The sequence below is a fragment of the Marasmius oreades genome, chromosome 5 (assembly GCF_018924745.1).
Source record: "Marasmius oreades isolate 03SP1 chromosome 5, whole genome shotgun sequence".
Lineage (NCBI taxonomy): Eukaryota > Fungi > Basidiomycota > Agaricomycetes > Agaricales > Marasmiaceae > Marasmius > Marasmius oreades.
The window spans coordinates 268,574-293,166 of record NC_057327.1 but is presented as its reverse complement, the minus strand read 5'-3'; the positions used below and the strand labels follow the sequence as shown (position 1 = coordinate 293,166).

At 47.2% G+C, this 24,593-nt stretch overlaps 10 protein-coding genes and 1 non-coding gene across 11 annotated transcripts; 6 read left to right on the top strand and 5 right to left on the bottom strand.

The window, feature by feature from the left end:
* Window positions 1-415: 415 nt before the first annotated feature.
* On the top strand, window positions 416-2,087 carry E1B28_008174 (uncharacterized protein). The gene is made up of 7 exons (XM_043152958.1): window positions 416-514; window positions 572-676; window positions 734-1,172; window positions 1,227-1,426; window positions 1,499-1,613; window positions 1,686-1,786; window positions 1,864-2,087. Exons 3-7 carry the CDS (start codon window positions 1,002-1,004, stop codon window positions 1,931-1,933), a joined length of 657 nt encoding a protein of 218 aa, XP_043008241.1. The 5' UTR covers window positions 416-514; window positions 572-676; window positions 734-1,001; the 3' UTR covers window positions 1,934-2,087.
* A 202-nt stretch (window positions 2,088-2,289) lies between these two features.
* E1B28_008173 lies at window positions 2,290-2,382 on the bottom strand. Its single transcript has one exon. It is a non-coding gene; the product is annotated as a tRNA-Lys (tRNA).
* Window positions 2,383-3,002: 620 nt separating this feature from the next.
* On the top strand, window positions 3,003-3,372 carry E1B28_008172 (uncharacterized protein; the record flags this gene model as incomplete). The annotated part of the gene is made up of 3 exons (XM_043152957.1): window positions 3,003-3,149; window positions 3,217-3,247; window positions 3,299-3,372. 3 exons carry the CDS (start codon window positions 3,003-3,005, stop codon window positions 3,370-3,372), a joined length of 252 nt encoding a protein of 83 aa, XP_043008240.1.
* A 135-nt stretch (window positions 3,373-3,507) lies between these two features.
* On the top strand, window positions 3,508-4,254 carry E1B28_008171 (uncharacterized protein; the record flags this gene model as incomplete). The annotated part of the gene is made up of 2 exons (XM_043152956.1): window positions 3,508-4,044; window positions 4,111-4,254. 2 exons carry the CDS (start codon window positions 3,508-3,510, stop codon window positions 4,252-4,254), a joined length of 681 nt encoding a protein of 226 aa, XP_043008239.1.
* A 1,231-nt stretch (window positions 4,255-5,485) lies between these two features.
* Window positions 5,486-7,989, top strand: E1B28_008170 (uncharacterized protein). The gene is made up of 4 exons (XM_043152955.1): window positions 5,486-5,925; window positions 5,982-7,419; window positions 7,485-7,613; window positions 7,682-7,989. The coding sequence occupies exons 1-2, from the start codon at window positions 5,546-5,548 to the stop codon at window positions 6,934-6,936; spliced, it is 1,335 nt and encodes a 444-aa protein (XP_043008238.1). The 5' UTR covers window positions 5,486-5,545; the 3' UTR covers window positions 6,937-7,419; window positions 7,485-7,613; window positions 7,682-7,989.
* Window positions 7,086-8,062, bottom strand: E1B28_008169 (uncharacterized protein; the record flags this gene model as incomplete). Its single annotated transcript, XM_043152954.1, has 5 exons — window positions 7,086-7,218; window positions 7,295-7,396; window positions 7,473-7,623; window positions 7,676-7,848; window positions 7,935-8,062. 5 exons carry the CDS (start codon window positions 8,060-8,062, stop codon window positions 7,086-7,088), a joined length of 687 nt encoding a protein of 228 aa, XP_043008237.1.
* A 509-nt stretch (window positions 8,063-8,571) lies between these two features.
* Window positions 8,572-9,522, bottom strand: E1B28_008168 (uncharacterized protein; the record flags this gene model as incomplete). The annotated part of the gene is made up of 5 exons (XM_043152953.1): window positions 8,572-8,707; window positions 8,764-8,865; window positions 8,945-9,095; window positions 9,160-9,332; window positions 9,389-9,522. The coding sequence occupies 5 exons, from the start codon at window positions 9,520-9,522 to the stop codon at window positions 8,572-8,574; spliced, it is 696 nt and encodes a 231-aa protein (XP_043008236.1).
* A 2,480-nt stretch (window positions 9,523-12,002) lies between these two features.
* Window positions 12,003-17,325, top strand: E1B28_008167 (uncharacterized protein; the record flags this gene model as incomplete). The annotated part of the gene is made up of 22 exons (XM_043152952.1): window positions 12,003-12,234; window positions 12,307-12,379; window positions 12,443-12,623; window positions 12,685-12,858; window positions 12,913-13,096; window positions 13,155-13,369; window positions 13,429-13,467; window positions 13,526-13,609; window positions 13,677-14,378; window positions 14,455-14,925; window positions 14,985-15,057; window positions 15,119-15,246; window positions 15,309-15,337; window positions 15,401-15,474; window positions 15,535-15,617; window positions 15,681-15,721; window positions 15,788-16,096; window positions 16,163-16,467; window positions 16,540-16,797; window positions 16,857-16,912; window positions 16,971-17,154; window positions 17,214-17,325. Exons 1-22 carry the CDS (start codon window positions 12,092-12,094, stop codon window positions 17,323-17,325), a joined length of 3,918 nt encoding a protein of 1,305 aa, XP_043008235.1. The 5' UTR covers window positions 12,003-12,091.
* Window positions 17,326-19,629: 2,304 nt separating this feature from the next.
* Window positions 19,630-20,562, top strand: E1B28_008166 (uncharacterized protein; the record flags this gene model as incomplete). The annotated part of the gene is made up of 8 exons (XM_043152951.1): window positions 19,630-19,712; window positions 19,767-19,862; window positions 19,922-19,959; window positions 20,026-20,045; window positions 20,119-20,189; window positions 20,245-20,306; window positions 20,387-20,463; window positions 20,536-20,562. 8 exons carry the CDS (start codon window positions 19,630-19,632, stop codon window positions 20,560-20,562), a joined length of 474 nt encoding a protein of 157 aa, XP_043008234.1.
* A 754-nt stretch (window positions 20,563-21,316) lies between these two features.
* E1B28_008165 (uncharacterized protein) lies at window positions 21,317-22,551 on the bottom strand. The gene is made up of 3 exons (XM_043152950.1): window positions 21,893-22,551; window positions 21,422-21,827; window positions 21,317-21,343 (listed from the first exon to the last, which is right to left on the bottom strand). The coding sequence occupies exon 1, from the start codon at window positions 22,452-22,454 to the stop codon at window positions 21,927-21,929; it is 528 nt and encodes a 175-aa protein (XP_043008233.1). The 5' UTR covers window positions 22,455-22,551; the 3' UTR covers window positions 21,317-21,343; window positions 21,422-21,827; window positions 21,893-21,926.
* A 116-nt stretch (window positions 22,552-22,667) lies between these two features.
* On the bottom strand, window positions 22,668-24,567 carry E1B28_008164 (uncharacterized protein). The gene is made up of 5 exons (XM_043152949.1): window positions 24,332-24,567; window positions 23,854-24,259; window positions 23,619-23,799; window positions 23,264-23,505; window positions 22,668-23,195 (listed from the first exon to the last, which is right to left on the bottom strand). Exons 2-5 carry the CDS (start codon window positions 24,065-24,067, stop codon window positions 22,798-22,800), a joined length of 1,035 nt encoding a protein of 344 aa, XP_043008232.1. The 5' UTR covers window positions 24,068-24,259; window positions 24,332-24,567; the 3' UTR covers window positions 22,668-22,797.
* Window positions 24,568-24,593: the final 26 nt, after the last annotated feature.

Here is a 24,593-nt window from a genome sequence, read left to right as displayed (position 1 = left end):
GCTATTTATCGCTATCGCCATGATTATCTCTGCCAGTTACGATGTGCTTTCTTTCACGCTTTCGGATGACATGCATACCATGATACCTTACCTTGCAATGCCCTCGGCCTAATAAACAATGTAGCATAGACTTGACAACTTCATTTGACGAATATAAAGAACTATTTAGCTAGCTGGTGGCAGATGCGAGTTTCCGCGAGACTGGGAAAGCAGAGCTTGTGCAAATGTAATGACGCTAGTTACTTGAGGAACGTGGCCTTTCAAGGTGTGTTTCGGATGACTCTGACCGGTTTTGGGGGTTTTGCACCAGTTTCTCGGAGAAGGAGGTGTGACTAGCCTAAATATGAAATCGGAGATCATGTGCGCTCTGGACCTCCGAGTCGGACCAAGCGCGTTGGCATCGCTATCCAGCGACCGAGTGACTTGGATTTCCTTTCTCTTGCTAAAATCCTTCAATCTTGAATGAAAAGTCGAATAGATCCAAAAAATCACCGACGATGGACTTTGGGGGGAGATAAGTATTAAGTATAAGCGCAAGGGATTAATCTTATCTTATCGCAGGATGATACACAGTCACAACCTAACCTGGCTTCCGATTCGGAGCACCTCATTCATGGACGCTCAAAAAGCCAATCGCACATTTGACAGTTAAGACTTGGCAATCCGCCCGCGAAAGGTACCTACAACTCAGTGTCTCCGATCCCAAGCTCAATATATTTTTGCTTTTGTGCAGCCAAACCATTGGATACATTGGGAGGTGCTGGGAAGCTTTTGCCAGGAGAGAGCAGCCATATCGAAAGAAGGGTATCTCGAGACGGCGGGGGCAGCAGACGCTTACAGGCCGAGGTGCCCGATCGAACCGACGATGGAAGTCTCGGACAACCCGCGGCCGCACTAAGAAGAGCGTTCCTACTCCTCTCCGATTACTCGACTCTAGGAAAGTATAAATGTAAACCTGAACATCCCCAATATCCCAACAACCCCCAATCAATCCCACCACCATGACTATCAAACTCTACGGCCTCATCGTCTCAACACGTACAACCCGCGTCATGATCACTCTCCATGAACTTGGGGTCCCCTACGAATTCATCAAAGTTGATCTCTTCAAGGGTGAACACAAAGACCCAGAGTATTTAAAGAAACATCCGTTTGGGCAGCTTCCTACTTTGGTGAGTGTGTTGTCCCTTTTGCACGAGGCTCGCCGCTGACTAGGACCCTTAAAGGAGGACGATGGGCTGATCATTTACGAATCCCGAGCCATCTGTCGATACCTTGCTACCAAATACGCAGACAAGGGGAAAAACCTTATTCCTTCTCCTTCGGATCTGCCCGCTTTGGCCGCTTTCGAAACTGCTTGCTCGATTGAAAAATCCAATTTCGATGTCTACGCCGCGAAAGCCGTTGCAGAGAAGGTCTTTACGCCGTACGTATATCTGTTGCCAGATTTCCAGGATTTCCGTGAGTGACCTGAGATCTAATCGATAACTTCACGCAGATACTACGGCAAAAAACCTGACGAAGAAAAAATCAAGGGTCTCATTGAGTCGTTGGAGCAGAACATGAAAATTTATGAGAGTATTCTCGGGAAACAGAAGTATCTTGGTGGAGATGTGAGCCCCCCCCCTTTTTTTTTCCCCCTTTTCTACTTGACCGGAAGGGCTGATGATGTCCGATATTTGAAGGTGTTCACCCTCGCGGACATATTCCACATCTCCTTTGCTGCCATGGTACCCCGTGCAGCAGGTGACGACTTTTGGGAAAGGCAAGGACCAAATGTCGCGAGGTGAGTTGTATTACCTTTGTTTTTGTCGGGGTATTTTCGATGTCTGATCACCGGACCTTCCTTTTTTGAAACACCAGGTGGTGGAAAGACATTTCTTCTCGGCCGTCTTGGACGAAATGTGTTGAGGAGGGTGCTTTGAAAGTTTGAGAAGTGAAAGGAATGATGATAGCGAGGATGACGGTTGTTCAGTTTCAGTAGCTAGAAAGGAAGACTGGGCAGTGTATGTATAAATGACTTGTAGAAAACGATTACCAAAAATCTCTCCAAAATGATAGTAATTGTGTACTCCTTCCATCCCGTCAAGGTGTCTCATCCGGTCAGGCGATAGCCATACCTACACCAAAGTGGAAAAAAAGAAGCCCAAAAAGTGTCAAGTGTTTCTCATCATCGTTTTGACCCAGTGCTCTACCTCGATCCATCGTAGCGTGAGATTGCGACTGAACGAAGCGACAGGGAATCTTAATCAACCATCAAGTCCAAAAAGAAGGTGGAAACTTCTAGATAGCCCACCGCGAGGGTCGAACTCGCAGCCTTCAGATTCTTCAACTCAATTGGGCTTAAAAGTCTGACGCTCTATCCGATTGAGCTAGGCGGGCCCAGACGACTAATAGTAGCATAAAGCTATGGTCTGTTCGACGCCGATGAAGCCAGAAGCTGTCCCACAACGGTAACCGTTTCCCTACCTACCCTCACCATCTCGGCATATACATATACTCGTTCTTTTGCAAGTTCTTTAACCCTCGAACCCCTTCAAATCGACAAATGCACGCTTTAATCAGCGGTAATAAAAATAAAGTGATAAATCCGAATTGTTACCCGCTCCAATTGAGCGTTTTTGTTTTGGAGCGCTTTCTGTGGTGGAGACGCCAGGATAGATGCTGCGGGCGACGTTAAACGTCAAAGCAAAGTTTAAGGTACAGATCTAATGGTTGCTAGCGAATACACACGTATTAATACCCTCACAGTTCATGCATTATTTGGAAGATAGAGGAGGGTTAGGACCATAAAAGGTGTGATGTGGCAGCATACATTGAACAGCTAGCTGGTGAGTACCACAATTGTACATGCTGGACGTTAAAAAAAATTAACAACATGTAGCCTTTACCAGTCGACATAAAGAAATCCTGCATCGTGTGGGCAATGGGCACTAGCCATTTCACTTCGTAGGCCCTTCGAATACCCCAACCTTGTACCCTACGTCCCTCTTTCAAGCTGGATGGCGGTGCCTACAACTATGTCCAAGGAAACCAGAATCATATCGTCAACCGTACGACTACCAATACCCCGTGATTTGAATAACACCTATACCACACACGACGAACTACGGAGATGGGACGTGTGTGTGGGACGAACAGTGGTAGTTGTGAGTTCGTTGGTTACCCATCGTACTTGTTGCTTTTGCCCTGGTTAACCCTTGATGATGCATTCAGGTTATGATGAACCTAAAGCAGCGGCTTCGAAGTGAGGATCTGTGGGATTGATACGGACGGTTTTTGCTCAACGCTATGTTAGGAGAATGTCTTTCAGCTGTTTCGAGGTGTTGGGATACTCCTCAGATATTACCTATTCGGAATCTCGAACAATGACTCCCACAAGAACCCCTCGCTTGATTAACCGCAACTGCCGCGAGTTATAATCTCCCTTCTTCCTTTGGGAGGTTACGGTGGATTTCCTTTCCTAGTGGAATCAGCATCAGCGTCGGCAATCCGTATTCGTACTATATGGCTGGAGGCGCGGGCGAACCGTTGCCGTCGTATCCCCTCCCCCCCCCTCTTCTCGGTTTCTTGGAACTCTCATCATCGTTCGAATCATGCCCTCCCTCCTCCTACTTTCCTTTCCTTTCCTGTAACGCCACCTGGCTCTACAGCTACAACAGCAACTCCGAATACATGCCCGTACGGCTCTCGGGTTCGGCTGGTCCGTCGCTGGATGCCTGTACCATCGTTATGTGCGATCTGCGCCTTACCTACGATTACACGCCCAGGCTCAGGTACAAGCTCCGGAAGGAGATTCAACTGTCAGCAGAGGATGGGTTCCAGAAACCCCTTTTTATTGCTCAGAAGAAACCTAAGAATTGCGTTTTAGTATCGCGAGCTCGAGCTCGAGCTCAAATGGGTAGGATGTGGACTCGTGGGTCTGAGAGTGGGGATGGTGGTGGTGGCGAGGAGATTTGGGAGGTAGGGGAGGAGAATCTTGAAGGAGAGTTCAGGGGTGGACGGTCAGATAGGTTGTTTTTTTCACGGATAGGGTTTATCCTCGTGAGTATACGACAGTTTGTTTTTCTGCGTTCTACACTGATGATTCTATCTCTTTCTGCTTTACAGAGGGTGACGTCAACTGGATTGTCTACGCATGACATTCCTATGAACTCGATACTCAACTGCGGCCTGCACACCTTACCATACACCTCCCAATCACCCCCGTCTGTTCATCACATTGCATCGATGGGAGTCGTCGTCTTCTTCTAACCAGACCGCACAGCCCTCTCGCCACCTCCCGCCACCCTCTCTTTACCGCTCTTTCTTCTTCCTCTTCATACGTTTCCGAGACCGTACACGGTACACAACCTCGGTTCCCTGGGGAGGGGCCGCACCCTCAGGTTTCTCGTTCGTTCGTTGGGCAGTATCGCATGTCGATGAAGGTCAACGGTGGCCATAGCTTGACGACGGGGGACGTGCCGTTTCACTTCTCTCTGGGAAACCCAGTGGAGCTACCGCTGTGACCGCTGGTGTACGATGGGTTCCATACACATTGACAAGCGAATTGTCGTCACTTCCACTTCCTTTACCTCCTTTTCCTCGTCAACGTTGGTCCTGTCATCGGCTTTGTTTACATGGTACACCTCCAACGCTGCCCGACATCTCCTAGGATTACTACAAGTGTAACTCGAGCTCAGCTCGTGCTACGTAACGTCTCCGTTGTTGGCTCAGGTGCTCCAATGTATCCCGTCCTTATCACGATTCAATCTCTCATAAAGGTACCACCCATCCCTTGAACCATCGGGTTTACCGTCTACCTGTGCGCATTTGTGTGGCTTCCCGCCCTAGGAAGGTTTCTGAATGGCGTCAGACCGGAATTTTAACGTTCATCCATGACAATCTTAACCTGTAAATTTTACTTCATCGTCGGAAACCGGGAAAGAAGGCTTTTGTAATCCGGTTACTGACGTGTGGAGGTGGGGGAGCCTTCCTACGGGTTGGTATTTGGCTATTGGTGCCAGTGGGGTGGGGGCCCGGGTGGCGAACATAACCCTAGCTATGGAGCGGATGGTATCCATTGCGTCTTTGGCTTTAGTAAGCTGTAATTCGTGTTATGATTTCCGGTGTAGTTGACACCTTTTTTTTTACTTCAGAGGAGGGGCGAGGGCGAATGTTCTCGCCCCTCCTCTGAAGTAAAAAAAAAGAAAATCGTAGAGCATACCTTAGGTCGCTACGGCCCATATTATCGTGTCAGCATGATTGAATGCACTGGTTCACAAGGTTACATGCGAGGAAGCTTATGCACTTGGCGATATGTGGTTACAAAAGGTTGGGTTGGAGCTGGAAGGCCAGATAGCGCATTCGTTATCAAGGTATTCCACTGTAATGTAAATGTAAATGTATTTTCTCTTCGAAAAATTACCTTTTTTCGAGGCAAAAATTGGTGTCAGTACGCGGTCACGTATACGTCACGTTGAACCGGATCACGGTAAAAATTGCTTCTTACCTGGGCCAGTTCTTACTGTACCCCCAAACTCCCTCTTGACATTCTCCAGCATACATGATTAGCTATTCTGGCAAGAGGAAAACCTTAGAAGACGCCGAAGGAGAAGAAGACGTTTTTACACGCAAGCGTGTTCTCCACTGCGACCATAGTTCAACAAAGGCTTCTGAAGCTAATGAATCGGATTTGCTTACCCTTCTCGATCTCACCTCCGCTTCTTCCGAAACAGATATTCACGAACGTTTCGAGGAAATTGCTGAATACCTCTTATCTAGACGCTTTCAGCTGGTCATACGTCGCCACGGTCTACTAGAGCCTGACTGCGAAGAAGAGATTTGCTACGAGTTGTTGGAGATAGAATTCTACCTTTGGAAATCTGGGTGTCATGAGGACCCTTTCACCCATGGGAGCGAAGAGCAGAGGATCAGTGGACAGTGGTAAGTGAGGCATTCATCCCCATTCCTTCTTTTTTACGAGATTGATTTTAAATTAGGTACTTCCATCGCGCTCCAAGAAAATCGAATGACTCCTCTCGAAGCCAGACTAGTACCACGGGTTACAGAGGAGGAACTCGAAAAGGCTTGGATTTGACTCTGGGAGGCCCGGCAGTTGAATCATTGAAGCCTCCTGCTGCTACCAACTCGACTTCATCGCGTTATTTTACCAATTTGGACGCTCCTTCAGCCACAGATGTTTTGAAACCCGGATCTTCACCTATGGCCAACCCTCCGGGTCATGAACTACGAGGAGGGATCCTTTTACGGAGTATGAGGCGAGTTGATGATGGGAAAATCATTTCCGGACCTTCATTGCTCGTGGATGAGATTTTGAAACAGAGTGCACAACACGGGTCTGGAACGTTGACTATCTCGGAATTAGTGGGATGTAAATGGGGAGGCAACAGATCTGCTTTTATCTTCTGTGGACAAGAAGTACCTGCTCCGGAACAAAGATTACCCGTCATGTTTCTCAGGCCAGTCAAGTCTAATGCAAAGGATGCAGACCCTCCGATCACACCACCAATATATTCATCTCCCCGGATTGGTTTGGAATTGTCCCATCCGGGAACCTTGCCTGTCTCCTCACACCCTCGAGTCAGGTATCTCGATCGACGATATCGATATTTTGTCCATCCCAATCTACTTACAAAAAACGGACGTGTTCAAACTTTCTTGGGCATACTTGACGCTGTCATCTCCGAGTCATCGTCGTTTGACCCAGGGATCCCAGGCAGAGCACGCATACAAACCGTATCGAAGGAGCGGATATCCCAGCTCACAGGTCTGACAGCTGCATGCGCTACCAATTATCTGACATACTACCTTGATGGGTACGATCGAGGGACGCTGGAAAATTTTGTTGGAACGGCTGGGAAAGGTGCTTCAGCCTCACCTGCAACTTATCTTCGCATGATGGGAACTCTCGTCAAAATGATTAACGGTTCATAGTTAATCCGATTCATTTTCGATCATGGGAATCGAGTTGAAGCTACGTAGTACAACAATCAATACAGTTAGCAATCAGTACGTATCTGAATCCAATCCACATTTCGTTGTTTGCCTTCCCCCTTCTCTCCCTCCTCCTCCTCCACCACTGTTCACACTTTATCCAGGACCCCTTGCGGTAAATACAAGATTGGCCTAGGTTCGGACGCGAAGAGTTCAGAAGCACCGATGTAGAACGCTGTCAGTCCTACGATGAGTAAAAACACTCCCCCGGCTTTCAAGACACTGTAGCCGAAGAGGATTCCCCCCATCAGTAAAATCCTGAAGTCTAAAAATCAAAATATGATCATGAGAACCGTACCTAGCGTTCCCGTTGAACTCCGAGATACCCAACAAGAGAAAAGCAATGGCGAGGGATACCAGGATGACCGTGAACGCGACGTGCCTTCGTATGACAACAGCCCTAAAAGGCAAACGAACATGATTGTAAGTTATGTTTCGTGATGAGGACAACACCCAAAAATTAAAAAAATACTCACAAGAAAAACAAGGTGATCACGAACCAAGTCATCAGGTAAATACCCAACGCGTCGTGAAATTCTTGCTCGTTCGCGAAAGCAGCTTGGATTCCAGAGGCCGGGATGTTGATGGTCGCGTAGGAGAGCCAGAAAGATCCAAAGGTTGCAAAAACTTTTTTTTTTCCCGTTTAGAATTGAGAAGACGTTCATTGATCGAGATTCACCTGTAGCGCCAAAAACATTTCCACGGGGAAACTCCCACATCCCGGCTATGAATTGTGTAAGTCCACCAGCAAAGAGAGCCATTCCGACGACGACATTGGGTGCTTGGACGCCGCGAGCGTGGAGGAAGTAGAGGGAGAGGATGAAGGCTGTGGCACCCAAGTTGAATAATCCGCTGTTGGGGAGGAAATTTTGATTGTTTGAAGAGGAAAGAAGGATGTTAACAATCGTTCGAAGCTCGGAATTATAGTTGATACCCACGCAGGTCCTGGATTGGCGATCTTGGTAGGATATCTGGCGTATGTGACTGGGTCGGCGTTGGGACTGTATTCCTCGGTTTCAGAAACTTGAGCTTTGTCTGCGTCGCCGGCCGGGTATGCGGAAGACATTGTGGACTGGACTTTTGGCTGTAACGCAGAGGAAGGGTAGGCGTTGAGTGGTTAAAGAACCGCAACTGCACGAATTTATAGGTGATAGGTTTGCCCTTTTCATCTCACGCTGAGACCTTGAGGCTGCGTGTAGAAGTTCTATGCGCCACTGGAATTTCGGAAGAGTGGAAAGGGAAAATGTTTCCAAAGATGGTTCTTTACGGTCCAAGAGTGGCGGGTGATCCTCGGACACGGATATCTGGAGTACCAACTATCTGCAACCAACTCATGAGTGATTGGTAGATTGGGTACGGGAGCTGTCTTACCCACGCCTTCAAACTCTCAAATTATCTCTCAAATGGCTTTAGAAGGCTGCGACTCATCCGTATTCATACCAGTTTTCTACGTGTATGTTTGAGTGCAAAAGAAACCAGAACTGCTTTTCGCGGTGGGCGACGATATGATACACAAATTTCCAAGTAAGATTGTCGGCCATTCATATTCTTCCTTCCTCTTCCTCTGTCCCATTTTCACACCTTATGCAAAACTCCAAGCGGTACTCTCCTGATAATCGGCTTGGGTTCAGCCGTGAGTAGTTCAGAGACGCCGATGTAGAACGCTACTAGCCCCGTACAGACTCCGAATACGCCGCCAGCCTTCAAGATGCTGCAGAGGAAGTGACTCGTCAGTCAGAAGTGTTAATACAAAATGTGTCGACATACCTCGCGTTCCCCGTAAACTCTGCAATACTCAACATGAGAAGAGCGAGATCGAGTAATGTCAAGAGAACCGAAAACGCGATATGCCTTCGGATCACAGCAAGCCTAGAGTACGAATATGGAATGTTAGCGTCCCGGCCTGACCAACCATTCCCCAAACGAAGATATAATACTGAGCACTTACAAGAAGAAGAAGGTAATCATGAACCAAGTGATCAGAAAGATGCCCTGTGCATTATGGAACTCTGTTTCGTTCGCAAATGCCGCTTGGATTCCTGAACTGGGAATGTTGATCGTCGCATAGGCAAGCCAGAAGGAACCGTAAGATGCAAAGGCTATTATCGGGGAAGGAAGCAAACGGTCGACGAAATGAAAGGCAGGGGAATAGAGAAAACATACCAGTGGCCCCAAAGACGTTTCCACGGGGAAATTCCCACATTCCAGCTATGAACTGGGTGAGACCTCCTGCGAAAATGGCCATTCCGACGACGACATTGGGGGCTTGGACGCCTCGGGTGTGGAGGTTATAAAGGGAGAGGATAAAGGTCGTTGCCGCGAACGAGAAGAGTCCCCTATGGTATGGAATTTTAGACGATTGATACGTTCTTTGAGAAATGACGACACCCACATAGGTGCTGGATTGGCCAGCTTGGTCGGGTATCTTTGATAGGAGACTGGATCAGAGTTAGGACCATACTCTTGTTCCATAACATGGTGTTTATCTGAGTTGTTGGCTGAGTTGCTGGCTGTAGCGGAAGACATTGTGTAATCGACTGGGACAAATGAAGGACCCGTGAAGAAAAATGCATGTCAAAGGTCAAATATTTATAGGTGGTGGTGTATGTGGCTAGTTCGAGTCTCACGAGATTTAAAAATACACCCATTTCACGTCCCTGGGTAAAATTTAAGCAGTGGATGTGGAAAAGGTTACCAGAAATGGTCTTTGGTTCTGGTATCCTGACATGAGCATGAAGTTGCTCCAACGAACTTTTCCTCCACGAGCAGTTGACTTTCTGACAGAAGTATCGGCCTGAGTCCTCAGGGAAGAAATTTTCACCCAGGCTGGCAGTTACACGAGCATGAGGCGTACTTTGTGGAAATGTGATCTATAATCAATCTATAGCAGACATCTAAGTGACCAGAAGAGTAATTCAAAAGGTAAATCCTACATGCAAGAACAGAAGACGCGCAAATCCCAAGTACGCGAAGATTGGAATATTGAACGTTGAATTGACCTATGGAAGGATACACGTGATGGAAGAGTGGAATATTTAGACGCTCAGGGTCTTTGAGTTTAAACTTAAAGTTGACGTCAATCGCATAGATGCATGACCTGGTAGCCAAAAGATAGCCTACTTTTGGTTAAAATTCGGTCCTACCGGCTTGGTACGCCCAGCAACCGTCGTCCAAAATCTGCAAGAAATGGCGTGAAAGGCACGAAAAAGGCGGAAAGGGGGCCACAAGTCATTAGATCATTGGATCTACAGATGAATAGATCATAATTACACGGGAACCCAACTTGAACCCAACGGGAACCAGAACTGCTATATGTCATATGACCGTAGAGCGAGCTCACGCCTCTCAAGGCGGTAGACCATAGAGTACCGCAGCCTCGACTACTCTACACAGAAACTTGAAGCTCAAAGTCCAGATCATTGTGATTCGAAATCCTATCGACTGTACTTACTACTACAAAAAATAAACAAAAATTAGAGTTGAATTAGAGGTAAAACAAGCGATCGGAAGGAGCTCAAAACGAATAGTTGCTATAAGTGTGAGAACTTAGAAGCAAGTGAGAAGTAATGACGGTCAAAGTTCAAACAAGTTACAGCGCTTTGCGGAACGTAGGGCACGACCAGTCTTTTTTTCCCGCGCGACCAAATTTTGATGTTCCGACCGTCCCTCCACGTGACATCAAAGCCTAAAGTTGGATTTTGTCGCGTAAAAATATCCATATTTGGAATGCCTATCACATGTCCGGATGGTCCAACTAGACAGGACTAGACTTCTAGACTAGACAGCCTTGCTATAGTGCGCCAACCCACGTCGCGGCACTTGGTTTGGCGCGCGCGACCCCCCAAAGAAACTTTTGTATCTCCTCCCACATAAAAAATAGTTAACTCTCAATAACATTATATTTTAATAGCTATCATATATAGGTATCCAGGGTGCACAGGAATAAGCCATAGGATGTGGTCTACTGTTGGCCACCCCGAAAAAGTGAAATACATGTTACATAACCATCCCAAAAAGAAAATATTCCCTAATTAGGAAGGAGCCCCTGTTCCACTCTGACTGCCAGTCTCGCAACTGATAACCCCTCCAGGTTGCTGATCAACATAACTGGGATCAGCATGTTCCTTGCATGTTCCTCTCGTGCAGTCTGGAGTGTGAGTTTGATGACTCTTTTTCTTTTGTTGTGTGCTTTCTTAGCGCTACCTGGTTTGGCACTTTTTTTGACATGGGATTGACTGGGAGGACTCGAGTTGACCATGGGGAGGTGAAAAAAATACAATGGGTTCCATATAACTCGGGTCCTAGCCTCAAAAAGTGAAACACCGTGGGAAAAAAACTTTTGACACCGTAAATCGCATTTTTTTGGCCGGTTTCCTTCCAAAACTGCGAGAATTATAAGAAAATCTGCTCTAGATCTCGTAAAAATCGACTGTCGGTGAACTGGGTTGTTGCACCGTAGAGATCTGCTAAGTGGCAGCACGTGATTCCTCACCATACGTCTGAAACTTGTCTGAAGTTTGAACTGGACTTCCCAAGACTTCCAGCCATGATTTCTTGCCATAAAAGTGTCTTAGAACAATATTTGAACAATATATGAAGATTTTGGCTGAAGGGAACTTAAACTAACTCTATGGGGGGCCATCTGCAAGTATCAGGACTGATCGGAAGATTCGGTCGGAAGATTTCGTTGGAAGATCAAATATTTGGTCGCGCGGGAAAAAGAAAAACTGGTCGCTCTACGTTCTGCAAAGCGCTGTAACGTTCAAATTACACCCGACGAGGCCTTGGAGCTTTTACAAACCTATTCAAAGTCAGCATAGTCGTCGTCGGCTTTTCGGGCCCCGAGCATGACATAAAATTCAGCGACCATGCGATTAGTTTGGCGCCAGATCATGTAATTAAGCCATAAATCCCGCCAAATTGAACCAACATTGATGGCAAAATCCCAAACGGCCGGTTAATTCCGGCTATTAGTCACGGGCTCTTAGGCCACTATCAGCCACCGTTGCGCACGTACGATTATTAAAACCGTTGATGGCTCTTGGGTTCGTACTGCTCCCGACTTTTCCTCTTCAAAGTGTTGACCGCTAGCACAATGACAGACTCGCGGGCAAGCTCATCCGACGAGAAGGTCCGACCTAACGTTGACAATGCCATCGATAAACCCTCCAAGGAATCAGAGAGCGCGCAAGGAGCAGTTGAAGCAATTACGCCAGTTTCGTTCTCTCAATTGTTCAGGTATGGCTGTCATTGTATTGTATGCTTGTACTCGAGTCTATCATGTTCTGAAAATACCGCCACTCGCCCTAGGTTCTCAACCAAGTTCGAGCTGACGATAGACGCGATTGCATTGGTCGCTGCTGCTGCTGGCGGTGCTGCCTCGGTGAGTCGTACCACACTTTCATCTATCCGCAGACGTTAATTCGGTTTTTTTTGATTCTCTCAGCCCTTGATGACACTTTTGTTCGGTAAACTCGTCAATTCGTTCGTGCAGTTCCAAATCGTGGTTGGCGAAATGAACAATCCAAATTCCGATCAGGCAGCTCAGCTCAAGGCATCGTTCCCTCAAGTTGCTGCAAACTTCCGTCACGACTCCTCAATGTTAGCGCTGTATCTGACTCTTATCGGTGCGCAGTGCCATGTTGAAAACGCCTTCACGTCAATATCTAAAGTTCTCACTTTGCCTAGGAATTGGTTCGTTTATTGTAACATATATCTATATGTTCACTTGGGCGTACACGGGAGAGATCCTTGCGAAGAGAGTTCGTGAGCAGTATCTTCGGGCAGTTTTACGACAGGATATAGCGTTTTTTGATAACGTTGGAGCTGGTGAAGTTACTACGCGAATCCAGACAGATACTCGTGCGTATTCCGTCTTCTCTTGAGGACCACACATTCCCTAATCTCTCATATCAGACTTGGTGCAACAAGGAACGTCTGAAAAAGTCGCCTTAGTGGTTGTCTATTTATCCGCTTTCATGACCGGTTTCATCTTATCCTATGTTCAATCGTGGCGCCTGGCTTTGGCAATGACGTCCTTGCTACCTGTCACCACGATAACCGGTGGAATCATGGGCAGGTTCATCTCCAGATACATGCAGTAAGGATCTTCTTCCGCTTGAATGATATTGTCGAGTAGGTGACACTTATCATTCCAGGGCATCCCGAACCTGCATAGCTGAAAGCGGAAACCTCGCTGAAGAAGTTATCGCCACAATTCGCACAGCTCAGGCTTTTGGATCCCAGAAAAAGCTTTCCAACATGTACAACGAACATATCGAACGTTCTAGAATCCTGGACACCAAATCTGCACTCGTAAACGGAATTGGCCTCGCTGTCTTCTTTTTTGCGATCTACGCAGCGTATGGACTAGGCATGTTCCCTTTCGCTGACGGTCATTCCCCCTTACTAACAGGATCATCCATATTTAAGCCTTTTCGTTTGGTGTTACTCTGACTTTGAGTGGACATGGTGCGTACTTGCGAAGGTTTTATCGTTGTACTCTGACGACCAAACCTGGTTCACACAGCAAACGTTGGCATCGTGGTCAACGTATTCATGGCATTTCTCATTGGTTCTTTTACTCTGACCATGCTCACTCCCGAGCTCCAAGGTCAGTTTCATTCACTCAAGATTTTACAATCTCGTTTTGACCCTGAAATCTCTACCTGTTTAAACAGCCATCGGCCATGCTCGAGGGGCGGCTGCAAAACTGTACTCGACCATCGATCGCAGGCCTCAGATCGACTCGGCTGATCCTGACGGCCTTAAACCCTCCCACGTCGACGGCGAGATCTCCATCGAAAACATCACCTTCAGCTACCCTTCCCGACCTGGTGTCATCGTCACCAATGACCTCTCTCTGTCCTTCCGCGCCGGTAAAACGGCGGCCCTTGTTGGTTCGTCAGGTTCAGGAAAGTCAACGGTCATCTCCCTCATTGAACGATTCTATGACCCTTTTTCCGGCGTTGTCAAACTCGATGGTCGGGATATAAAGACCCTCAACCTGAAATGGCTACGCTCTCAAATCGGGTTGGTATCTCAGGAACCGACGTTGTTTGCGACAACCATCAAAGGGAACGTCGCACATGGTCTCATTAACACGGTGTACGAGCACGCCGGTGAGGAGGAGAAGTTTGCTCTCATCAAGGAAGCCTGTATCAAAGCTAATGCTGATGGATTCATTTCCAAATTACCGGATGGGTATGATACGATGGTTGGAGAGAGAGGGTTCTTGTTGAGTGGAGGTCAGAAGCAGCGTATTGCTATTGCCCGAGCGATTGTTTCCGACCCAAAGATTCTCTTACTTGACGAGGCAACGAGCGCGCTTGACACGCAGAGCGAAGGGGTGGTACAGGATGCTTTGGATAAGGCTGCTGCAGGTGAGTAGTTGTTACGTCTACTATTAACCGCAAGCATGATTGATTAATTGTAATTGTTCTTTTTCATCACGGATAGGTCGAACGACGATTACTATCGCTCATCGATTATCGACGATCAAGGACGCTGACGTGATTTATGTCATGGGTGAAGGTCGACTGATCGAACAAGGTTCTCACAACGATCTCCTCGCAAACGAGGAAGGTAGCTACTTCAAACTTGTTCAAGCCCAGAAACTCCGCGAGGCAGCGGAAGCAGAAGTCAACGCTGGTGAAGTCGATGGTGATGCCACTGCTCTCCCAACGCCGGAGCAGATAGAAAAGCAACTCGAAGAGGAGGTCCCCCTCGGCCGGAAGGAGACGAGTCGTTCTCTCGCCAGTGAAATATTGGAGAAGAAGGTCCAGGAAGTGCAAGAGGAAGATTACAACTTATTCTATCTATTCCGACGGATGGGGGCCCTCAACGAGTCGGAATGGAAGAGATACGTTCTGGCTGTGATAACTGCGACACTTAGTGGTTTCATCTACCCTTCCTTTGGAGTCGTTTACGGTAACTCAAACCTGATTTCTCTCTCAGATTACTGGCCTGATTTCGGTTCATCTTTACAGCTAAAGCCATAAATGCTTTTACGAACCAAGATCCGCACGAGCTTCGGTTCCAAGGCGATCGGAACGCACTTTGGTGTGTGAAAACCCTCAGCAACCATAGCCCGTCAGCTCACCTTTCCATATTCAATAATTAGGTTTTTCGTCATCGCTATTGGAGGCGGTCTCTGTATCGGAACGCAGAACTACAATTTTACAGCGGCGGCGGCGACTCTCTCTTATAAAATCAGGACCCTTAGCTTCAAGTCCATTCTGCGTCAGGATAGTGAGTATTCCTACTAAGTTTGTGTATCACTGTTGTGCTCAAGCGATCCTGTATCCTTACAGTCGAATTTTTCGACAAAGATGAAAATAGTGTTTGTATTCTTTGACCTTTAGTCATCAGGTGTCCGTCTGAACTGTGACCGAACCTTCCCCAGACTGGTGCTCTGACGAGCGATCTCAGCGACAATGCTCAAAAAGTGAACGGGTTGGCCGGCGTAACGCTTGGAGCGTATGTGACTATATCTTTCGGAACCTGGTTTCTCAATCTCTCAACCTCTTTGCGTATCAGAATATTGCAAGGTTTCTCGACTCTCATCAGTGGGCTTATCCTTGGGCTCATCTTTGCCCCGAAAATTGGTGCCGTCGGGCTTGGTAAGTGATTGACCGCTACCCTACCCGGTATCAACTGTATTCTCAAGACTCGCTTCGGCACAGCGTGCGCCCCGGTATTGTTCACCACTGGTTACATTCGACTTGTGAGTTGGTCGTTGCATCGCTGATTGTCAGACATCTGATAATTCCTTTCTCAACTTCACTCCTAGCGTGTTGTCGTCCTCAAAGACCAAGCGAATAAAAAAGCTCATGCCCAATCCGCTCAATTGGCATGCGAAGCCGCCGCAGCGATTCGTACTGTTGCTTCTCTTACCCGAGAGGAAGACTGTAACAGGCTCTATAGCGAAAGCCTGGAGGAACCACTCAGAAAGTCCAACAGGACCGCCATTTGGAGTAATGCGTTATTCGCCGCTTCACAGTCCATGTTGTTCTTCGCCATCTCGCTTGTGTTCTGGTACGGTTCGATCTTGGTTTCTAGGCTCGAGATACCCATATTCAGGTTCTTCGTCGGGCTTATGGTGGGTGTTTCATTGAATGAGACAATATCAATGTAAACTCTGACTGAAACGATGTTCTCGCTATAGTGCGCTACATTCGCAGCCATGCAAGCCGGAAGCGTTTTTACATGGGCTCCCGATATCTCCTCAGCGAAAGGCGCAGCGAGTTCAATCATCACTCTTCTCGATTCTAAACCATCCATCGATGCGGAGGCAATGGACGGAAGAACGGTTGATCCTACCAAGGTGGTTGGGAGGTTGCAGTTCGACAATGTGCACTTTAGATATCCGACAAGACCTAGTGTACGGGTTCTTCGAGGTTTATCTATTTCAATTGAACCCGGAACATACGTTGCTCTCGTTGGACAGAGTGGATGTGGGAAGAGTACTGTGTAAGTCGTGGCTCCAATATCTGGGTTAGACGCTGGGTTACTGATTTAGTATTGTTCTTGTATTTTCCTTAGCATTCAGATGATTGAGAGGTTCTATGATCCTCTGGCGGGAACTATAACGCTTGACGGTCAACCGATCAACGAGCTGAACGTTTCTGACTACCGGCAGGCGATCTCTCTCGTCTCTCAAGAGCCTACACTATACGCTGGGACAATTCGATTCAACATCCTACTGGGCGCTATCAAGCCTGTAGAAGAGGTTACACAGGAAGAGCTCGAGGCCGCTTGTAGAGATGCCAACATTTTTGAATTTATCAAGTCGTTACCAGAGTACGTTCTCTCACCTTCCACTAATCTATCGGGGTCAAACTCAAAATCCTTCCTTGCAGCGGATTCGAGACCGAAGTAGGTGGTAAAGGTTCCCAACTCTCTGGTGGACAGAAACGTGAGCTTTTACTTCCCATTTTTTCCCTTGGTGTGTGACGCTGACTCCTGGGAAAAAGAACGTATCGCGATTGCTCGAGCGCTTTTACGAAATCCAAAGGTTCTTCTTTTGGACGAAGCAACATCGGCTCTAGACTCTACATCAGAAAAGGTCGTTCAAGAAGCGTTGGATCAGGCTGCTAAAGGCCGAACAACCATTGCGATTGCACACCGGTTGTCGACGATTCAAAACGCTGACCGAATGTGGGTCGAGTTTTTCTTTTCGCAAGAATCGTGTAGGGTGCTGACTGGGTTACCTGTAGATATTTCATCAAAGAAGGTCGCGTCAGCGAAGCAGGAACACACGATCAACTGCTCAGTAAACGAGGAGATTATTATGAATTTGTACAACTCCAAGCATTAAGCAAGAAGTAGTGTTTGAGTTTAAAGGTAGATGATTAACGACGACCCTCACGCTATACCTGGATATGTGGATACTATCTTTTGTTAGGTCATCGGTAACCGGAATTATTTCTCAACGCAGGATACATGATCAAATTCCTAAGATAATGCACCTAGACTTTCGTACTGTGGTTGTGAGATCCTAACTGTTTTCAATACATTGCAATTGCCCATCAACTTCTTTGCAAGCTAATGGGAAGTTTGTTAGTGCGATTCGGACCGCACATTATTGAGCAAGGTGTAGTTACTTCCGTCGATTCTCCTGGTTATCTTAGGTCCGGTAAAGTAGGAACACTGGTCGCCCAGTTGATGGTCAACACAAGCGGCAACTGCATAGTAAATAGGACCGTTCATCTCTGCTCGCACGACGAATCGAAGGAGGAAAGGAGTTGAAGGAGACTTGCCTGGATTACTGAGCGCTTGCACACCAACAGAACCTCCGAGGAGGAAGACCATGATGAGAGAGGTAAGAGTAGACTTGTTGAAAAACATGTTTCTTGTTTGGTGGGAAAATTCGAGGAAGACCTTCGAGTTTAAATAGTGCACCCACCAACCATCGTCCCCGGTTATAATACAGTCTCCAAAGGCATCCCTGATAATGAGGCTATGGGGGTACGGGACGCTCCCCGGAGCAGATAGCCCGACGGCTCGTCGTGTAATGTGGAGTTCAGAACGTCGAGTAACTCTTGCTATGGAGCAGCTTCCGTCTGGGACGGAGAAGAAATCGATTCATAGTAGTAGGGAAAGAGAATGGATGTACACACGTGCACTCGTGGGACGAATGCGTTCTAAGATTGAATGGATCTGATATCTAATCACCTCCCTTCCATTTCGACCGTCATGACATTGATTGAATCTATCATCCTGCATTTAGGCTCTGGGCGGCCTCTCGTTGTTATATCAGAAAAAGTTGGGAACGGAGAGGAATACGGGATATGTGTGATTTTTGGAGAATCTATCGCGTTTCTACATGGATAATGGCGTAAATGGGTTCCATATTTGGTTGACTTTTTCTAATGCTAGACCGCTTACGGGCGCGCTGAAAATCGGGATGCTTTAAGCCAGCTAAACCTAATCTATCAGAGTACGTATGTTTCATGCTCGCACATACTCCACTGTACTTACTTCAAGCCATTATAATCCAGATTACCAAGTTTCAAACTCTCCTCACCGTGTCGCCCTCCCGAACTCCACTTCAGTTAAAAACGTAGAGTTGTCGGTATCGTGCATATTCTTCAAATCTCGCGGGAAGCCTGTCGACCGATGGATCTCAAACTTTTGCCCACTTGTCGGCAATCGCGCGGGGGATTCAAATGCATCATTTTCATGATGCCGATATGTGCTCAGCCTCCACAAGTTCTTGATCCGCATCGCACGCTTCCGAGTCAAACCAAGGGTGCGGCCCTAGACCTTTAGAACTCTACGACTCAATACGGTGAATTGTCCACAGCAACTAGCAGAGAATTGGGCGGGTATGAGCCTCTGTGAATCTAGAACGCTGGTGAGTGCGTCGCTCGGGCCACTGCGATGGTCGCGTTCCACTTATCCCGTTCAACCCGAAGCTAATGCATGGTTAGTTTGAAGTCCTCATGGAGCGGAAGTAAGCGAATGAGATATAGTGCGGTTTCACATCCTCCATATCCCCGTGTTTGATTAATGAATGACGTTCGGATTTGCCTTTTTTCAATTACCCAGTTCCGGCGCGCTTGGTGGAGTTCAAGCTCCATATCTTGTTGCATCGTTTCTGAAGGTATAGGTCTAAACATTATGCTCTATAACGACCACCACACAGCCGTCTTGCACAATGCGTCCAGGGCTATTGAAATACGGAACACCAACCACAGCTCTTAATGACGACACTACATATCGACAGTGCTCGAGCTAAGTATGTATGCAGTGTTCGTCACGATTCTACCTTGCCAATTTTAAAGCGCTTTGACCTCTGATCATCTCTGACCAACAGCATCCGGTCATATAGGAATCATGATACATACACCATCAATTTTACTCAGAGATCTAGTAATTCACTCCACACATTGGTTACATACCATTCAGTGCCAGCGCAAAGAAGAAGTGCAACTGCGACTGAGCGCATCCGAAAAGAAGACATGGTGTTTCAGATCGTTTATGTTAGGCGACGTGTCCGGCGGAAGGCTTACTGGGAGGGTGTACCGTATATAAGCCTCCCCATCATGTGGACGGAGATACCAGAATCCTACCCAAGGAAACTTGATCTGAACTCCCTCCCAACTACAACTTACAAGCTCATCGCCTGTCATGTTCTCCAAATCTGCCTTGTTCGCTGTGGCTTTTGCTGGGATCGCTGCCGCTGAACATCATACCATCACGATGATTAACAAGTGAGAGTTCCTCAGAGTTTTAATCATTCTGGCCTAACCTGACAATTCTACAAGGTGCGGTCGCGGTACCCCTACCCTCGTTCGTCAAGGCAATATCGTATCCACTGGTGCTCCGTATTCCGCGAATGAAGCTATCCCGGCCACGATTGCGTATGTCTATCTATCGTTTGGGGTCCTTATCCTTTTTCATACTCATCACTCGACCACAGATTCCTTCAGACCGGAGGATGCGACAGACTCAACGGCGGTACGTGTTCTCTGTTCAACCTACTTGCCGATCGTTTCGTCTGATTTTTATTATTTCTTTCGTTAGCTGGATGTATGACTTGCGAGGTACGTTCTATCCCTAACAAGCTCGAAATTTTACTAGGGGGACTATCTGGACTCAAATAAAATTTTCCCTCAGCTCACCTTGAAGAACCCTGACCCTGGTGCCCCAGGATCTGGATCTAGCGTTGACCTTTCGTTGATTCCACCGTAAGCTTTCTGTCTCAAGCGTGAGGAACGTTGTTCTCAATTCTTTCCTTCCCAGTCTCGCATTCAACGTTCCCATTTCATTCAAATACACAAACGGATGCTCGAACGGTGCTTCTTGTAAGTTCAAGTCGTTTTTTTTACTGTCTCGGTGTTTGCAGTGGGCTTACGGATAATCGATAACTCCCCTACTCCTACAGGCCCCAACGCCGGCTGCCACGATGTATTCCGCAAGCCCGATGATTACTTTGCGCAAAGGGCGTGCCAGGTGAACGATGTAAGTCACCCCCCCCCCCCCCCCCCATCCTTAAGTACGATCAGCTACTAAAAACTAAACCTATTCCTCTAGGTCAACTTGGAGATCACTTTCTGTTAGATCATATTGATGACCCCGAACTTACCTAAATACGTAGTGGTACCTAAATGTTGATAGTTCTGGGTACTGGTAGTACAGCTTTGTTCGACTCTCGGAATAGCTGCAAATTGTGGTTTCGGGGGTAAATAGATGCCTGACCTTTCGTGGCCACGTGTGAATGACAATCTCATCGGTTCTTAGCATGTGGTTTACATGTTGATTTCTTTCTGTCATGGTCTTCCTCTACTGTCTTCGTCCAAGCGTCGTCTTCCTCAGCATAGGATTTTTACTCACTCCAGATATGCTCAAAGACCTGGGTGATGCTGTGTGTCCAGATTATATCAAGCGTTCGGGCGAGATAATAGACCGGGCGCTTTACATGTAACTTACCTTTCGAGGCAAACATTCTGGCTCCTACCTCTTTGCTATCGGTTATCTCCCCTCACATTGATGGTCACACTTTCCCTAGGATGAAGGACTTTTCTCCTTACGTACGCGAAAGTTGGTGGGAGAGCCTTTGGTAGTTGTGAAAGCACAAAGAATGCCGAGCAGTGGATGATGCGACATCCTGGGGACTGGTACTGTGGTATGTTTTGGTTTCTTTCCCATTGATAAACCTGTCTAACTGGAGTCTAGATCCCTACAGGAAGCGACTTCACGATCCCGCAAGTTCTCGGATTTATTAAAGCAGGTGGCGAAAAAGTTCACACAAGCAGTGCCTCAGGAAAAGCTTCCTATTAAGCTTCCTGATGCAAAAAAGGGTGAGTTAATATTGGGCACCCATTTCCTTCATACTTAAATCCTTTACTTTGCAGGTCAACTTCTTTTCCTTGTTGGTGAATATATTCACCATGCATGAGTATGACGAATCTTTACTTACCGCAATGAACTCAACGCCTGTATTCACATACTAGGACACCTGTGGTGCAGTGAAACAGGATAGCTCCAGAATTTGTTCCGCTACTTCAATATTAACATTCAATCAACGTTCAATTCTCCTCCCTCTCTCCGTACTACACACGACATTCCAGCAGGACATTCCAGCAGTGAGTGAGTTAGTGTGCTCAAGCGCAGTCAATCTGGTTCAATCGTCAGTTGAATGGTGTCTCTTGACATGGAGAGTGTAAAATTAAAGTAATGTAGAAGTTAATTTTCGACGATCTGATGTGTGAAATCTAATTGAATACGGGAGCAAATGTGCGAAGGTCGGATTTCAAGATGTGCCGGTACACCACGTACAGTTCGAGTAGTTGAATGTTGAACGGTGGTGTATTGAGACGTAACTCCTAAGGATTTACGTTTTTCAGAGCCCGTACAAACGATCTCAAAAAGAGCAGCAGCAATCACATACCATCCATCCTCCAAGAATCCAAATCGCCCCCCTTTCAAAACAACGTAGCATAAAGTGCTGCAACAGTCCCGGCCAAGGGGAATAACCCTCTCACGAAATTCAACGTTATCCACTTTTCCATCAAGTCTTCCGTCTCGTACGTCTTTGAGGACGCGACCGCAGCTTCAGTGGGAGAATCGACAGCTTTCCTGATCAAAGCATCATTCGTAGGTGCCATAACCAATAATGTCCATGGTACGATTCCTATAGTCAATGCTCCAGCCGTCATGTACAACCTTGTTAAGGAGCGAGAGCTGGAAATAACGGATTCGAGGGTGTGAGCTTTCCAAGCTAGATAGAAGTGCGCCAAAGAGGCGACCAAGGCAAGAGGTGGCATGAGGGTTGCACCTCGTGTGTAGAGGTGTTTCCATTGAAGGGCTGCGTGAGCTGTAGAGAAGAAACTGGTGGGAGTGAGGAGGACGGGGGCTGAGATGACGGAGATGGAGATGATGCTCCCGGCTACGAAGGCTGAGCCTGAGATTCCTAAGGCTTGGGCTATACGAATTCCTGTACCGGACGACATTGTGAGTTGTCAAGAGGGTAGGTAGTAGAGGCGAAAGGAGCACGGTTTATAAAAGTCTCGACTCAAAAGGACGCGTATGGTGCCGCGGAGATTCGGCGGAAGAGCCGACGTATGTGCGTCAGCTTTCACGTCATGACTTGATTTTGATCCGAATCTAATCTAATCTATGACTCCGAAGCGAAGTGATTTTACGAGCCGAGTTCCAACGTCGACGTCAACCTTCTCATCATCGCTCAATAAGCTTGAGACTATGCTAGCATCCTTCCTGCCTCACAGGAGGACATATACACGACGGATAGTACAAGGCTGCAAGTAAAAAATGTAAAAAAATTCAATCTATCCTTCACGAAAGGTACTGCTTCACAATGTCCTTGGTCCTCTCGTCAACCTTACCCAGCACATCCATCGTCTCAGTCCACAACTTATTCTCCAACTTTTGCCCCTCCTCACCAAGAATAAAGTCACTGCACTCCGTCACTTTCATAAACGACACATATCCGCCTCTAACTTCCTCTTCTCTATCCCTTTGTCCGATCGCAGCATACAAAAGTTGCCTAGACCCTTCTTCAGCCGTAAACGCGAGCTCTTCTTCCATTTTACGATACTCCTCTGCGGCTTCTCCTGTGACACCCCGACGGAGCTCACTCAAGCAGAATCCAGGGTTGACGGCGCAGCAGGTGACGGTTGGGGAGTTGGGGGGAAGGTGGGCTTGGAAGCGGCGGATAAGCATTGTTGCGAGGACTATTAAGTAGAAGAGGATAAGTTAGCATTCGAAAGGAAAGTTAGAGGTGTGTGCCTAAAAAGCTTACTTTTTGATTCCATATATCTCTGACCTCCCATGATACCCTCCCGAGTAGAATACTCTTTACTGTTCAAAAATTCCAAAGAATTCGGTGCTTCGATGGCTTCGGCGGGGACCCTCGTCCAGTAGTGGGTGTCGCTCGAGACAAGGACAATTCGAGGGTTGGCACCGTACTTTTTCGCCGTCTCGAGCATCTTGGGGATGTGGTACATTGCATGGAGACCAAAGCTGAGGTGATTGACTTGGAGACTGTAGAATTGAAATGAAGAGGTTTCTTATTAGTGAACTTGACAGAGAAAAAGAGAACGAGAGCAAGGGAAAAAAACACGAAAGCAAAATTCTCGGAACTATAAGGTACTCACATATTCTCCCATCCATCCTTAGTAACAGTATAATCCTCTAAAGTAAGCGCAGCGTTCTCTACAAGAATATCCAACCGCTCGAGTTGGTCGATTTTTTCTTTGGTCGCTTTGACGGATTCGAAAGATGAAAAATCCATCAACCACAATTCAACGTTTTGGAATCCGGTTTCTTGTTTCAGCTCTGTTTTCAACGAGTTCACGTCAGTCGTCGACGAGAAAGAAAAACCCAACTCACTTTCAACCGCAGGCCTTCCCCTCGCCTCATTCCTAGCCATCATAATCAACTTCTTAGGTCCTCGAATAGCGAAATGTTTCGCAGCTTCGTATCCGATACCAGTATTGGCACCTGTGACGATGACAACTTCACCCTCCAACGAGACGCCTTCGACCGGCGCTGGCATCGGACGACGTTGGTCTTCTTCGAATTGGGCTTGACTGACGTATCCCATTGTTATTATTGTCGATTCCGGGAATGGGGGTGTACTTCGGTGACCGTTAAGGGAAAAGATGAGTTGCAGTGAAAGTAGGAAGCAGGAAACCTAGGTATAGCGCCGTCGAACCTAGGAGGCGAGAACAAGATTCGGGAGTTGCAGGAAATATTCTATGTCGTTTCGAAAGGTTTATAACCTCCTTCCTTTGCGCTGCGCGGCCGTGTAAGTAAATAATATAAGCCAAAGGGGGGGCGAGTTGCGTGTCACTCACCGCATACCCACGAGAGGAATTCACAAGCGTAGAACCAACGTATTAGGGCTATACCCCAAGTAATAAAATATGGACGATCATTCTAGCCTACTGGGCCGCAGGTCAGAACGACGAGGCTTTTTGATCTTCTTGGGATGAGTGTCGATATATCTTAGAGGTTTTTCCGTTGAAGGTAGACGTTGGAGCGAGAAGGATCAAGAAAGGCGGACTCGGAAGAGCTGCGGTAAAACAGAGATAAAAATGTGCACAACGGACACCTCGGACACTTGTACC